The 17,359-nt window shown below is 37.5% G+C and overlaps 1 protein-coding gene across 1 annotated transcript in view; it reads left to right on the top strand.

Annotated features, from left to right (window-relative positions):
• Positions 1-17,359, top strand: part of LOC150077929 (Kv channel-interacting protein 4-like) — a 322,570-nt gene that overhangs the window by 63,169 nt on the left and 242,042 nt on the right. The window contains exon 3 of the mRNA XM_090385340.1: positions 3,696-3,773. Coding sequence (XP_090241466.1) covers positions 3,696-3,773 — 78 coding nt within the window. The remainder of the gene's footprint in view (positions 1-3,695; positions 3,774-17,359) is intronic.

The raw sequence follows: 17,359 nt of genomic DNA, 5'->3' as shown, positions 1-17,359 counted from the left end.
TAACGGAAATCCAGTTGAACGAATTTTCCTAATTAAAATGTCATCAACAACATTCCTTTCGTTTGTTTAATATATTAAAAGTATTGCCGAATGAATTAATTTCTAATTGAGTCGATAGATGTCGCCAGTTTAATACATTGTTAAATGTTTAATCTTAAACGCGAAAAAAAATAAAAGCAGATTTACTACCAAAGAAGTAAATATGCCCTTTAACTTTTCGTATACATGTATAGTGTTGTTAATTGTCACGGACACAGGGCTAAAATTATAAATAAATTTGTCATCGAAATTAGTGAACACTGACATGACAACTACTACTTATGTATGACTTGACTCTTGGGATATGCAAATGTTTTGTCTGAGTTTTAATTAAATTTTCCTTCGCTAATTACTCGTTTTTTTTTTTTTAGTTTTATGCGCACGCCCTATTGGAAGAGAGTGGCTAATTAATTTGAGCTTAATTATTCGGATTCTTGAAGATATAATGGACGTTCCAAGAGGACTCAGTGCTGAAAGCCAATAAACATTCGCGGTGGTTCTCTTAATTAGGTTGTGTCAGTATGATCTTATTCGTTGTCTCAGATATCGCCTGTTGCTGCACTCACCAAGTAATCGGGCTCCCTCATTCTGTTTTTCTTCTTATTATCAGTAAGGCAAAATGATGCAAGAAAAGAGACTTATTTTATATCAGTCAAAAAGTTAAATAAAAAGATAAAAAAATAATAATAATTAAAATACGTAGTATATAAGTATCCGTCCGTCCGTCCGCACGTAATAACTCGATACTTAATGGGCGGATTTTCGTCAAATTTTATGTTTTATTCTTTTAGAAAAAGTTGTTGGGGTCAACCCTGATTTCGTTAAAATCAGACCAATTTTAATGAAATAAGACAAATAATAATTCTGAAATTATTATTTCTCTTTTCATGCCTATCACACAGGCTATCGATATACCGTAGCTAAAGCACCAACTATTCTAATTGCGCTAATTGGCATAATGAATGGACAATATGGCGGATGCGCAGAAAGAAAATATTTTTGGTTTGTGCATAAATTTCGTTCCTTTTTTTTGCTCGTTTTAATCTTAATTAATCTTAATAATCTTGTCATTCGAATGATTTGCTATAATCGATTATGACTTCTTGATTATGCCCAACGCTACCTAAAATCTTAAAACAACAACAATCTTGTAGAAGGGGATAATGAAGTCCTCCCTATTAGAAAATTTCTTTCTCACTCTTTCATTTTTATTGTATTTTCCATATGAATTCTCTAAATTCTTCGTATGGTTCTTCTTCTTCTTGGCCTCGACAGCGCAGTGGACACGCCACCCTGCCTCTCTTCTAGAAATGGTCTGAAATTCAATCCCATTTGCAGACTGGAGGACTAATTCATCTCATCTACCAGTTTCCTGTGCCCAATGACCTTAACCACGTTCGTTTACTTCCATTTTTTGTTAACTTTATCTCTCAGTGTATTTTATTTTATTTTTAAAAACGATTTTAAAACTTTCCCTCAGTTTCGAGCTTTGTTCTCTCTTCTCTCTCTCATAGTTTAGTTTTTTTATTCTTATTGTTTTTACCATCTTGTCTTGATCTTTCAGAAGAGTGCAGAAGGCATTTTGCTAATTATAAATATCAATTCTTGACTATACACTTTTGGAACAAAGTCGCTTTGAGTTAATTTTGAAAACTCACTGACCTATAGTACATCTGGTCACCTTATACAAGTTAGAACTTCGTTTCTCCAACATCGCTGAAGATAATTTTCTGATGGTCCTTTCAGTGGCAACGTTAATTACAGTATTTTGAAAAAGAAAATCAACATTGTTTTGACATTAGATTTTGATATGTTCGTTTTTGAATTACATCTTTGACATTTTTTGCTTCACCTCTTCACCAATCACAATCATGTTTAAGAATTTCTTTCAAAATTCTTCCTGAAAGATCTGAACAGATTTCTTTCCCTCTTCGTGATTGTTTACCATCGAGATTTATAGGCACAATCTTGACACAGTCTTTCTTCGGGTAACTCCCAAATAGTAGATCCACGATCATATTTCATCATTTGAGTCATTTATTGCGTATTTGAATCAGTCCTTGAAGATACAGATGAATCATCTGTCATCTTTAACGTCTTCCCTTTCTCCTTCAAAATTCCTAACACAAACAAAATTCTCTACTTCATCCATTATTCCATCTTTATAAACTTGTACCATTTTGTAAGGGCCCCCTGCAATTTTCTCCGATATCACTAAAAGTTAATGTTTATTCTCTGTTCCAATAATTTATTTATTTATTATCAGACCATGCAGCCTATCATATTGTAATACACTGTTCATATTGGATTTTCACATACAGTTGTTAGTGTATTCCTTGAATTGAACAATGTTTAATAAATGAAGAAGTAAATCTTGGACTTTATATTTGTTAATATTCATATAAACCACCGAGCAGGCTTTGCATAGAAACCCCCTTCCGTAGAAACGAACTGGTCTGTGATGACACTGATGAAGGCTCAGAGTCGGGTACAGCTGATATAAAATTGCAGTTCGCGATCAGTTTTTGGGTGTCTGCGAGTAAGAATGGGTTGGTGCCGAGATCTTTCTGACCTCGAAAGTAGAATGATTGTGCGGATAAGACGTACAGGTGCCAGTATATAGACAACAGCCATCTGTGGTGTCATGAACCTACCATGACTGGCTCAACAGCAGTCGAATAAAACCAGCCAAAGGTCACATGTGTGGTCGACGCCGTGGTGAGGTTGTGTGTCTTGTCTCATGTCACATTAGTGACGCAGCACATTGGCCCAGTAACCATACAGTACAACGTAGGAGCAGCAAGATCAATGACCACATTAGTGTTACATGACAAGCGGCACCGGGGGGTCTTCCCCAGCTCCGCTATCCACCTGAACTATGCGCCCGAAATCCACTGAGAGATACAGGAAACTGTGCCTTACATGAGCACGACATGTAGAAATCTGTCGCCTGGTCTGATGAATCCTGTTCCTAACTATATCATGCTGATGGGAGTAGCTGCATTTGGAGAAAACACCACGAGGCTGTGGCACCATGCTAAACATCCCTGTGTCTATCAACAGGACAACGCGTCATTCCACATGGTCCTGCAAGCCGCTTACTGGTTTCAGGAACATGACAATGAATTCTCCGACTTCCCATAGCCACCCAACATACCGATTTCAACCCAATTGAGCATATTTGGGATCTACTGGAAAAGGACATTTGATGCTGCTTTCGTCCATCTGTCAATGTGTGAGAATTACTGGACACATTGTGCAATGCATGGATAGCATTATCACAGGACACCCTGCAACATCTTGTGGAGTCCATGCGAAGACCAGTAGGGGAGATATTACGGCCAAAGATGGCCCCACAAGTAGTGGCGTAACTAGGGTGAGGTAGGTACGGCAAATGCCATGGTCGCCAAATTTGGGGGAAGCCTTTTTATGGTTAAAAAATGCAAAAATTCCAAAAGAACAGTTTTTTATTAATCCTGGGCGCCATCAACCCTAGTTACACCACTGCCCACAAAGAATTAGGTAGGTTTTGCTAAAGGAAGTCATCTCAATCACAATTAAACCAACATACACGACATATGCGTGTATACTCTATATTTATGGATATTACGAATACTTTATTGAGAAGATAAGTCTTTTCTTTTTTATATTTTCAGTTACTCACGTGTTTAGGACAGTAACAAGCTCAACCAAAAGAAGAAAGAGTAGTTTTGGTTCGCTGTTCTCCTCTTATGGTGAGTAACTGATTTTATTTATGTACGATTTGCGTACAAATATAAGCTTTAAAATCCAATTCGCAAACTATGACGATTTATAAAAAAATTTCTCTTATGGCTGAGTAATTTCCACTTTTTGTTTTATTTTTAATTTCTTTATTTCCCCCTGATTGATTGCATTTTGTCTAAAAGTTAGTACACCAATCTTCTCTATCCATTCACACACGAAAGGTTGTATTTATAAAGAACAATTACAAACGCAATTCTTCTCTATTATCTATTTGATTTATTGAATCATATTTAGACGTCTACATCCAAATAAAGATCCACTTCAGTAGGCGTCAGAGTGTGCCTGGTAACCCTGGACAATTAATCATAATCGTAAGGCGCTAATGATTCTTGTAGACACTAATTGTACAGCGGGCAATGAAAAATAATTGCTTTGTAAGGTACTTTGTATTAATTGTAATAAAGTATGACAGTAATAAAATGCGTGATTTTTTTGCTTCAATTCGTTTAAATTTGCTTTAATGCAAAAAGAGATGAAGCCACGTGATTTTAAAGCAAATACGTCATGGGTCCAAGAAGTTAATCTATCTGGGAAAACAACAGAATTAATTCGGATTATCCAAATTTCATTGAAAATAGTGAAATAAAAATTATATTTTGAAGAACGTAGAAAGGAGCGACCTCTATTGACTTAAAATTTAGGTGTTATAGGCCATCTTATGGTGGCCGATAACGGCCATCATAAGATGGCCTACTACACTCACTAGCCAAAAATTCAGAAAACTTTCAATTGGCATCAAAAGATAATTAAACAGATGCTATGCAAATATAACTTGATACATGGTATGATTACAAGTTCATGGATATTAGCTAAATAACTCGCTTTCCTGGAGCTTCTTAATCGATTCTGCCACAGGGAAGACGGGTGATCTTTCCGATTTTCAGAAGGGTAGATGCACGTTTAGCAGGTGCACGTTTACCATTGAGAAAACAAAGGAAATCACCGGTGTGTTGAAAGCAACCATCTCAAAAGCATACAATGAGTGGAAGAAGAAAAGGTTGGACAGTGGAGAAAGATAATATAGCGTAACGAGTCTTGATTTACACTGTTTTGCACTTCCAGTAGGGTGAAAGCTTAGCGAGAACCGCACGAAGCCATGAATCCAGACTGTGTCGTGTGCACCACTCAATTAGCTAGAGGTGGTATCGAGGTAGGTATGGAGTATGTTCTGTTGGTACGGATTGGGTCCTAGCATACTATTCACCATTCAAATTGTATCTGAATGGTTCAAGGAATATTCGAAGATTTCTAACATCTCTGGCCGCGTAATTCTTCAGATCTGAATCAGGTCTGCAATATGTTGGAAAGAGCAGTTCTGTACTGTCCATAGTACAGCAGATGACAAATATCCCGATGAAAGAATGAATTGTAAGTCTGGAGTATACTTCCTCAGACATCTAGTGGAATTCATAATACAGGCGCTAATTCGGGAAAAAGGCCCTGCTAGATACTGAATAAAGATTTTTAATTTTTTGGCTAGCGAGTACAATAGTCATAGTTCCATAATTTATGCAAAGACATATCAAACGAAGATTACTCTATAAACTGAGATCTTCATTGAGATGTATATAGGTTAGTTAATGAACGCAGTACTTTTCATGTCAGGTGCGTTAGAAAATCGTAACAATTCACAATTCGTTAAAAAAAGAGAGCAAAAAGTAACGCCTTTTATGGGCTAACCGCGAAAATTTCGTTTCTGCGCATCCGCCACATTGCCCCATTTCCTCCAACCAGCGCATGGCAAAAAATATAATATCTAATGGCTCAGCTAGAATTTACTATATGGATAGCCTATGAAACGTATGAAATAATAATAATCGCCGGATTTTTATTAGTCCAGTTTTAATGAAATTTGGAATGGCTCGAAATTTATCTGTTCTAAAGAAGAGTGAACTCTACGGAACAAGAGTCTCTCAGGGATCATCTCTTGGACCGTATTAAATTCCTATATCAACTGTTGAACTCTGGTTTTAGGAAATTTAACTGAATAGTTGTGGCTTAACTTCACTATGGTACCTTTTGTTAAAGAAATTTTTTATTAATAATAGGAAGGGCCAATTGCTTCCAACTTTTCAATTTGTAGAGCAGTGCATTTACGATACACCTGAGTCAAATATTTATAAACATCTAATTTAAGATTTTTCAAATATTGAAGATTATTGATAATTTGGATAATGTGGACTTTGGATGACTGAAGATTCATCCAAATTTTTGGATGATCTTCAGTCATCCAAAATCAAATTATTAATTTTATTTTAAGGTCGAACAAAATAAATTAAGAAATCTTTAATGGGCTTGTAACAATACAAAGATTAAAAAGATGCGCATTTAACTTCTCACCAGCCTTTGGGTGTTGAATCAAATTTTACGTGGATGGTTTCATTATTCAGAACTGACTCAGCACACAGGATGAAATACATGAAAGAATAACTTTGTCAAGGATATCTTAGCAATGTAACATATAATATGAGGGTGGATTGAAAAATAATGCCTCCCGTTGGATAACCCTTGAAGGAATAAATCCGAAAGGGAAAACGCATTTGCAGATAAAAAAAAGTCACATGCAAAAAGGATTTTGCATGTGGTTCAAATAATATTCTGGTAATGGCTGTTTTAACTTATTCATCGGAACCATACTTGTTTCCTCAGATATATTCTTTAATCTTTAGGAAAAATAATAAAAAAAGAAGTTGCTTGAGTCCGAAACTTCTGTGTGGATAACACAGGTAGAATACTCCAAGCAGCCCATATCACTGCTCTTATTTATCAGTGATAATGATGAAGGTATATCAGGCTTAATGTCTAAGCTTGCAGATGATACAAAGGTTGGCAGGGTGGTTAACAACAGTCATCAGGGTGAGGTACTGCAACAAGATCTAGGAAAATCGAGTCGATGGACTGAGAAATGGCAGTTGAGGCTCAGCATTGACAAATACAAGGTACTTCATATGGGTAGCAGTAACCCCAGAGCAACTTGTCAAATGTGAGGTACTGCACTCAGGGTAGAGGATAATGAAAAAGAACTCGGGATAATTGCGCAATTAAACATGAAATTCTCTGAGCAATGCAGACATGCTGCAAAGATTTTGTTAATGATATACAGAAACTTTGCTTGCAGGGATAAGGAGGTGATTATCCCTTTGTATAAGGTCATGGTTATGTCGCATCTTGAGTACTGTATGCAGGTCTGGAGTCCTCACTTTAGGAAGGATGTAGATCTGCTGGAATGGATGCAGAGAAGGGCAACAAGATTGGTGAAAGGAATAAAAGGGTGCTTACCTAGAAAGGCTTCAGTTCTGCAAATTGCAATGTCTGGAGACTAGACACCTGCGAAGCGATTTGCTAAGACTACACACATAAGGGGGGGGGGCATAAATTTAAGTTGAGGAAGGATGGCTGCAGGATGGATGTAGCCTCCAGCCAATGGATGGTTGATTGTTGGAACAGGCTTCCATCTGTTATTGTGAAAGTGGGTGGGCTACTACAATTACTGTTGACGTTTTTGCCAGCTTATGCTTGAACGTTGAATTTTTTTGCACTTGGAGATGTTTTATTGTGAAATTCCTGGACTGTTTCTTGTTTTCCTGATCACAATAATGGCCCTATGATTCTATGATTCATCTTCAGTCATAATATCGTTTAAAAATACATCAACGTCTAACATTTTCGACAGTACTGTATATATTTGCAATAACTGTAGTTGTTTGAATATGCGCCACCCAGCGATGAGGCTACGAATTAAGAAGCATTACTTTTTTTTTCCGGGTCTTCCTCGTATGCAATTTTATATAAGAGGAGCATTTATACAGAAGATAAAATATTAGTGCACATTATAAGCAGAAAGTATAAAGTGCGAAAGAAAGGTGATATTAGTTTGATGATGAAAGTTAATATCATCATGTCGTTAAATGAATGCGATATTTTACATTTTACGACCAGTGGGGGGTCATAAAACGTGCCCGTTTTCGCAGAATGTGTTTTTAAAACTATTAGTGGTTCGCGGATGAAACTCTGTCTTAATATAGAATTTATTAAATATTTCTAATGCACCATCTATATTACACATAGAGACAAAAATCAATTTACAAATATATACTTTTTAACTGAAAAACTTTTGATTTATGCTATATAATAATATATAGCATAAATTCTTTACGGATCGGAAACATGGATTTGTCTCAAGTTCGATTTGAACAAACTTGAGGTATTCCAAATGCGATGCCTGCGGCAGATCTTGGGCATCTCTCTTCGCGACCGCATCACTAATGATACCATCCGCGCCAGATGCCAACAGCAACCAACCATTGCCGACCAAATCCAGAAGCGAAGGCTTAGATGGTTTGGCCACGTATGTAGAATGGGCACGAACAGAATACCATCCAGACTCCTTTGGAGACAACGACCCACCCAATGGAGCATCCAACGGACCGCGCCTAGGAAAACGTGGGCCAAGCAAGTGGAAAATGACTTGAAGAGCCGACGTCTCGACCTTAACCAGGCCAGGACTGACCCCATTGATCGTAAGGTATGGAAGAACATCACAGAGCAAGTCAGAAACCCTGCGGCACCTACAGCAGCATACTGGTTGCGTGGCCAACCGCCTCCCCCAGCTGCCAGCTAAGGACCAAAGAAGAAGAAGAAGAAGAATAATATAGCATAAATCAAAATCTAAAAGGGAAATCCAAAAATTATTCAAGTCCAAAGATAATAAGCATAATAAAAATAAACATATTTTTATTCTTCGCACATAGAAACGAGAGCTCTCTATTGGTTTGAATTCAAAGGTCAGCTTCTACTGAGGCGATGTCTAAGACGTAATATAATAAGTGATAGCGACAGATAACTTCAGATATTCAGCATAAATTAGGGGATTATCAAAGTACGCACCAAAGACATTTGAAATTATTCGCACTGCAATCATTAAACTCGCTGTCACATTTAAACCACACGTGTCTGGAGTTACAGTACAGAAAAGATTTGGATAAAATTAATATTCTATAACCACCTACTCCCACAACTCAAGAGAGAAACATACACATGATGGTACAATATTCTACCAAAAAAAAAGTACTAAAACTTTGGTCCTAAAGCTACTCTCCACCTTTCCCAATACCAAGAATGGTGATATCCTGATACTTAAGGATAGCATTGATCTCAAGACAAGCTACGCGTATCACTGGTGATGGTAGGTAACAGAACACGATAACATTCGGAATCACACAATAAGTATGCATATCCTATTTCCAGTTAGGCAATAACACACGGCTATGGGTCTTTGTTGGGGTAAACACCACAAAACAATCCTGTGGTTACTATGGTAACTGGAAGAGCGCAGATGAAACTCAGATGTCGAAAAGTGGCTTTGCTCCTGTATGCTTCTAAGAGTTAAATGAGCTCTGTTTTATTGCTATAATTCATATACACTTCCCGGCGAAAATATTAGATACCAACTTTAGTATCTTATAGGGCCTCCATGCCTGGATTCAGCTCGTGGCCGTAAGGTATCTAGCGTAATTTAAAACCATTATTATCTTATAATAATCTGATAGGTACAACAGAATAAGTACAATACAGCTCGGAATAAATTAGTATTCTATAACCTTATCAGCTTTAAAGTGAAACAAGTAGATTTGAACTCACTGATGTAATAATAATTCGTCTGGTTCCTTCTCTGGTTCTTCTCTGGTTCTTTCTCTTGCACCATATCAATGAGAATGGAGAAGCGTTTCTAATATTTGTATCGGACAGTATATATTACTTAGAAAATATTTATTATTCTTGTAGTTCTATTTATACTATGGATAAAGTTAAATAGAAACAATCTCATGAGTAAGATCAATGGCAAACCCAGATGTAGAGGATAAAAGGATTTATTTTAGCAATCTGAATGTACGTCTTTTTAAGTGGATTTCGACCACTTAAGAAACGTTTCCTAGAATTTTTTTGTACATTTTTTATATAGGTGTTCTTTTACAAATTTTGTCATTATTTAAATTTATCTTACATTAGAAGTCTCTAAAGAAACTGAGTAAGAATTCCATAAAGATCATTATTATATATTCCATTTGGGAAAGGAGACTTTAAAAGTTCATTTTATCTTCCTCCTCCAGATCTAATTTTAAATAAAAGTGCACATAATAGTAGGGAAAATAAGGAGAATATCTTATTACGATACTAAGTGCGACAGTTCTCTTTATCCAGAGAAAGATCCATCAGAGAATTAACGTGTGATGGATGGCGCCTTAGATAAGACAACGCTAAGGAGTTGTGGTTATGCATTTATTATTCATGTTTTCTTTTAAAGGAGCAAGATCTCCAAATAAAAATTTAATCGCAGACGTTATCTATCAAGCGTGAAGAGAAAGCTTATTATCATGCAAATTCCTCATTTCATATGTAAATCATAAGGCAGTAGAAAAACATACCAACTTTTCTCTTAGTAAGAGAATATGTTACAAGTTTCTCGAAAAGAGAAACCATGTTTTCTTAATATATTTAGATTTAATATCAACGCGCTTAATCAGTTTATTTTCTATTGTATTTATTTTAAACTTTTGGTACGCCTTTTCTTGGTTCGAAAAAAAAAAAAAAGGAAAAAAAAAAGAAAAAAAAGGAAAAAAAAAAAAGAAAAAAAAGGAAAAAAAAAGCAGCTTGCATACACAGAATCGTTAATGTGGATCACGATATCAAACTGGCTGTTTAAATAATGTTTATGCATGAAATGTTGTTGTGCATAGTTAACTGTTGTTTTTAATTAATTTATCTTTACATTTCAGTTAAATAATACTTCCAGAGATATTAAATAATAATAAAAATAATAGAAATTGCGTAGTTCATTCTGCTGTCGTAAGAAGGCGCCACTAGACGCACGCTATTTTTTTTGCATTTTTCAAGAAGAATGCATAACATACCACAACTGATAAATGTTTTAATGCAATTACTTAACTTCAGATATCTTAGAGAATAAATGTTATTAATAAAAAAAAAGTTATTTATAATAAAGGTGAAAATATGATTTATTAAAAGCTGTAAAGGAAAATAATTATCGAAATGTTTCGAAATTAAAAATCTTTGATAGAAGTGGAGTACTTTAGAATTCACTCGTTAATAGATAATATTCGTAAGTAGAATTTCGTCGTTAGAGGGCGCAGTTGGAAATAAAAATTTACAAAATTAACTTATTTTCGCAAATTAAATTTTCCTTTTCTAAAAACATTCCACTTATTTCGGAAAATATAATATACTACAAAAATTAATCATAACCTTTTTATGATTCGTATGATGATTTAATTAAGAGTTCTGATTGTTCTAATAATTTTAAAAAATAATTCCATTACAGAAACTTATGCTAATATGTACTGACAATAGATGGCAGCACACGCCACATGCCCTGTGATTACAGTTCTAATGGTTCCTGACGTATACATTGAAAATATTTAATTCAGTGAACATCAAATAAATCATTTGATCTCTTATAAACAATTTTTATTCTGAGTCCTTATTTTCTTCGCTGGTCATCAATTGTTCCAACCGGACGAAAATTATATATTTATACGTTCACTCATACAGAGAGAGAGACAGATACATTTGGTGCTATTATTATTATTATTATTATTACTATTATTATTATTAGCCATATGGTGCAAGGCTCAGGACCCTGGGTGTGCCAAGCCCATACTCACCAGATATGAGCCCCTGGGGTTAAATTAGAGAAGCACCAAAAATTCCTTTAATTTTAAAAGAACTATAAACACGAAACTTTTTTACGTCTTATAACCTAATAAACGTATTCTTACACCAAATTTTTGAAAAAATCACGAGCTTTAAAGAACAAGTTGATAAAATATAAACCCACCTTTGGTCCCAATGACAGTATCAATCCATCGTTAGTATTTTAAACCAGTTCTTTGTAGCAGACCACGGAAATTAGTGTTCATTCCTTCTTTAGTGTAGTCTTCTCCAGCTGTAGAAGATGGACGTATTAGATCTCATCCGGTATTCCAGTTAATCCCAAAAGTGTTTAATTGGATTCAGTATGAATTTCGGCTTGTCAGAAACATGGAGCACATTTCCATAGAAAATTTCCTACCTCAGTGTGAGCACTGCAAAATTGTTCAAAGCATCGGTATATGGCTTCAGCATTGATGGTTTGATACAACAACCAAACGGTCTGAGCCGGGTATACAATAAGCTGTCCTACACTGACTCATTTCCTCCCAACTTCATTGTAGGTACAGTACACTGCAATAAATGACGTTCCCTGAGTATCCTCTAGGGCTATACTCAACTCTCTGATCAGAGGACTGTACAAATGAAGCTCCTCGCTCAATAGGATCTGTTTGCACTGTTCTGTGGCACAAGGTATCTCTGAAAGCATCATGTGTGTATTTGTTCTGTGAGCAGCGTTGTGCCCTTGTAGGTAACACAATGGTTATAGTCTATTTCCCCTGGGGAGCTTCAGAGCTGTCTAGCAGCATGGAGCTTGATTGCAGATCTGCCTCATCAGAGAAACACAAGGCGTATTTGAGTTCAGGAGCCGCCGTGACAGACATACATGCATCCGATAAGTGCATGTTCAATTCTGCTTTAAACCAAACTCTTCGTCTCATTTACTCTCACAGGAAATTTATTCCAGTAAACTTCATGAGATCCAGTTCTGTTACTCCATACAAGATTTTATTTGAGTTCCCTATTCACTAACCAGAAAGAACAAGAAATACTGATAACGTATATATCCAGTAAAAATATCTTTAATTATAATTTGGAACTTTCGAGGCTATTATTATTATTGTTATTATTATTATTACGTTATTATTATTTCTTCTTATGTACAATGGATTCCAGTACAACAAGCCCTTTATCCTCATAAAGAAAAATCCTCGTTCGTTCATTTTACCGATCCTCTCGTACCTCTATCTGGTTCCTTCCCCTCGAGATGTCTAGTTGCCAAGCTTTGCAGTAAAGTGTAAAGTGTGTTTGGGGTCAAACGGCACCAGGGATTTCCCCCATTTCCGCGTAGTTTACATTTTCGTGTCATACAATACGGTGTAAAGGCCAGAGATTTATTTTAAATAAGTACTCTGGCAGGTCCTGCCACCTAGTTTCCTGAGATTTCATGGCTAGGATCTAAAAAAATAATAATAATAAAATTTTAAAAAAATAATAAAAATAAAATATAATAAATAAATAAATAAAAATAAATAATAAAATTTGAGAAGGGATCGCGTGGTGGTACCGCTAGATTTGAGAGGCCGAAAATTGTGGGCGAATCTAATTTGGCTGTAATTAAATTTGGATGTGTGGGGCTTTCGCTTACGTCGAGGTAGAGTGGGGGGGAGGCTGAAAGGCTGGGGGGCAACAGACAGAAGAATGGAGTCGATAGGGAGGGTGACTCCAAGATTTGGTGGGGCATGGGCATGCCCCACCAAGAGGTCCAGAGCGAATTTTGTTAGCGCTTTGTAGCTGTCTTCTTCTTCTAGGATGAGGTGTTCCTGGTTTTGCAGTGTAAATTGAATTTCAGTGATGATCCGGCAGCGTAGATCTTCATACAGGTGACAGTGATACATGAGGTGTTCCCATGTTTCTGTTTGGCCGCAGTGTCAGAGAGGACTTTCACTGAGTCGGAAGCCTGATAGCTTGTGTCTGAATGCACCATGTCCGGTGAGCAGGTATGTGACCAGGAGTTCTAGAGAGAGCCAATGTGGGCATTTTGGATATACTGTCTGAATTGTCGGCACGAATTTCCCGGTGATTTCACCTTTGACTGAGTTTCCCAGCGGGTTTTCCAGGTCTGTTGGAGATGCAGTGTGAGTCGCTTCTTTTCCATTTTAGTGTCGTTGGCTAAGTCAATCGTGTAGTTCAGGCAGGTGGACGTTTTTCCTTTGGTGAAGTGGTGAAAGATTCCGCGACGAACGATCTCCAGTTCCAGGGGGAGGGCACGCATAAGTACCTGCAGCGCGTGAGTGCTGACCGTCCTGCAGGCTCTGGAGATCGTTAGCAGGGTATATCTTTGTATCGTCTCGAGTTTTCTCCTGATGACCGCGGTGATCGCTTTGTGGTACCAGACTTCGTATGAAATGGCTGGCAGGAATACTGTCGTGTAGAAGAGGGCGAGGGTCCTTTTCCTCAAGCCCCAGTCCTTACGGGTGACTGTTGCAAAGAGTGCAGAATAGTTTCTGATTTTATTCCTGATGTATGTCAGATTCTTATCGAGTATGTCTTCCAGATGTTTTAATTCCGTTGCGAGTTTGACGGTTTTCCCCTGGACTTTGATTTAGGGAGGCCTCCTAATATGTAGGGTCCCCCTGAGTAGGATTGAACATGTCTTGGTTGGAGAAATTGTGAGTTTATTGTTGTCAGTCCCATCTTGCAGTATAGCGACTGCTCTATTTGCGGAGTTCTCTAATTGTGCTCGGGTGCCCTCAGCAAGCATCAGAATAAGATCGTCTGCATATGCCTGGGATGTGACGTTTCCAAGGTTGAGATTTAGGAAGCCGTCTAGGACGACATTCCAAAGAAGAGGGCCCCGTGGGCATCCTCTGTGTATCGACCGTGATACGGAGCAGTATGGAGTAGTGACTGTGACCGACCTGTCTGAGAGGTATGTACTGATGCATTTGTAAAGATTCGCTGGCAGGTTAGCCTCCTGGAGCCTGCCGAGGACGCTTGGCCACCAGAGGGTATCAAACGCCCCAGAAAAATCTATTGCGATAACGAGGAAGTACTTTCGGTTGGTTGTGGCTGCGGCATTAACAATATTTTCTAATGCGTCTACGATGGATGCATCAGAAAATCTGAACCCGAACTGATTTCGGGATTGAAGTCCTGTTCTGTCCGATTTCGTAGAAGGTGTTCCATCAGATTGCTCAGTATAGACAGTAAGGCTATGGGTCTGTAGGACCTTCGGTGGTCCTGCCACTTTGTTGAATTTTTGAGGATATGCCGAAGCTTTGCCATTTTCCAGGTGTGTGGGAAATAGTCTTCTTTTAGGCACTGGTTAAATAAGTTTAGTATTTTTTCTGGCACAGTCTCAACTGCCTTTTTTACGATTTCCGGTTCTAGTAAGTCTGCGCCTGGTCATTTCCTGTTTCTTAGTTTGTCGGCTGCAATGTCCAGTTCGATCCTGATAAGCTTTGCAGTATAGTATAGTGTGTTCGTGTCTAACGGCACCAGGGGTTTCCCCATCTCCGCGTTGCTTTCATTGTAGGTGTACCAGTTCATTGGGAAAGCTAGAGGTTTAAACGTGTATGGATTTTGTAAGTGTAGCGTTGTGTATCGTTGTTCTTCTGGCCATTTAGCCGCTAGACCCCTGCTAGGGCCCAACGTTGTCCACACTATGCCTCGTGGAGGCAAACCAGGTACCCAGTAATTTTAAGTTTTTCACTCTGGCCGGTCCTGCCACATAATTTCCTGAGATTTCAGTGGCAAGGACCTAAAAAAATAAATAAATAAATAAATAAAATAGTAATAAAAAAATAATAAAAATAATAAATAAATAAAAAAATTAAAAAATAATAAAAAAATAATTTAATAGTATTGGGAAATAGTGAAAGGTTAGGCCGAAAGGGGTTTTCGTATGCAGTTGGAATTTTGACAATTTTTTAAAATTTTGACATTGTATGGAGCGTTCGCTCCATACAATGTCAAAATAACTCCATACAATGTCAAAATAACTCCATACATTAACAATGTCAAAATAACTCCATACATTAACTCCTAAATTTCTGTTCCCAAAGGGTAAAATCTTATATTTAGAAGCATTAAACTTCATTTGCCATTTCAGACAATTTGGGCAACCAATCTAAGTTATTTTGAGGCAAAGTGGCCTGGATTCATCGTTAACCACCTTTCCTGATTTTAAATCATCAGCATACTTTGACATCTTCCCTGCAACTCCCTCATCAGCGTCATTAAGGAGATGAGAAAGAGAAGTGACCCCAATACTGATCTCTCACGGCTTTGACTTACTACACTGGTGCATCCCGAGGAAAGCCTATTTATAAATATCCTTTCAGGAGAAAGAATAGTCTTTCAGGAGCCATATCAAAAGCCTTGCCGTAGTAAAGGCAAATAATATTGAAGTTGTTTCTTACATTCAATTGTTTCGTGGCTTTGTCAAACAAGTCCTTTTCTTATGAAAGCCACAAACACGAGAGGTATTAGAACCTATAGTATTTAGTACCGTGCGTGGGTTGAAAGCTGAAAAGACAGAAGAAGATACTCTTTGACATTAGATTTAAATTTCTGTAGATTGTAATTTCCAGGAAACACATGTGAAGGAAAGTTGTTCTAGAAAAAGGAAGTTGAAGGCATAAATGAGGAAGAAGAAAAGTTGGTGCGGTAAGTTTGGTGCTGGATAGTAAACGAATGTTAACTGGTCTGCACGTGTTCGGACTTGTTTGGAAGATAGTAGAGGAACTACATTTAGAAGAGCAGTGCCTGTGGTTGTATCTACAAAAAAGGCATGAGCAGAAGCTGAACGTCTGACTCCGAGAGTTGAGAGACTTTGTAAGAGATCGCGCATTAATTAACCTAACTACCCTGTTTTGAATGTAGTCTAGAAACCAGAGGGAGCTTTTGGGGGCACCCAGATGTTGGAACAATGAAAGAGAAAACTTAGTTTTCCAGATGCAGGGGAAGCAATACTTGTGATGTGCTTATGCCAAGAGAGATTAGAAATTAGGTAATCCCAAATAGTTATGTGATCTTGTTTACAAATCTGAGTGTCATCGAAGATAAGCATAGGAGATGTCGACCCCTTTTTGCAAAATATAAGACAGGACTGACTTTTAGAAGTACTGAAGTTAACTTGGTTTTCTTCGCCCCATTGGAGATTTACTTGGAGATCGGCATTTAAGGAACTGTTTATGGATTCGAGGAGTTGAAGTTGCTCATGCACTGTAAGATTTATCAAACCGGAAAGTAGAATGTAGTGTTAAGAATTAGATTTTCGTTAGGAGAAGAAAGTCGTTAATGTACAAGAAGGAGTGGAAAAGTTACAAGACAGAGAGTCGTCTACCATCACCCGCAGCTAGTGGTCGGAGAGAAATCTGACTTTCCAATTGCATAAAAACAGACAGCAGTCCATAATGCGAGAACTTATTTAAAAGACTTTAATGCCAACAAACATGATCAAAAACGTTGATCATGCTTTAGTCTCACGAAACTTTTCTATCGAATTTGTCCAAAGATGAGTAACAAAAGAAAATACACTGAGTGATCACTGAATTATGACCAGCTACCTAATACTTCGTAGGTCCTCCTTTTGCCCTCAGTACAGCAGCTATCCGACGTGGCATTGATTCAACAAGATGTTGGAAGCGTTCGGGAGGTATGGCCAACCAAGCTGTGCGTAATGCGGCTAGCAATGCAGGTATGGAGGTGATTGGTGTATCCAGACGCCTGATATGCCTTTCCATAGTGTCCCACAAGTGCTCTATGGGATTGATATCCGGGGAGATCGGAGGCCAATGGATATGCTGGAAGTAAGAACCGTGTTCCTCAAACCATTCCTGCACAACAAGTGCCCGATGGC

This window comes from Mastigoproctus giganteus, chromosome 11 (genome assembly GCF_048544385.1).
Source record: "Mastigoproctus giganteus isolate SK-2022 chromosome 11, ASM4854438v1, whole genome shotgun sequence".
NCBI classification, from domain to species: domain Eukaryota; kingdom Metazoa; phylum Arthropoda; class Arachnida; order Uropygi; family Thelyphonidae; genus Mastigoproctus; species Mastigoproctus giganteus.
The sequence above is the reverse complement of the archived record's forward strand: the minus strand, read 5'-3'. Positions and strand labels throughout refer to the sequence as shown.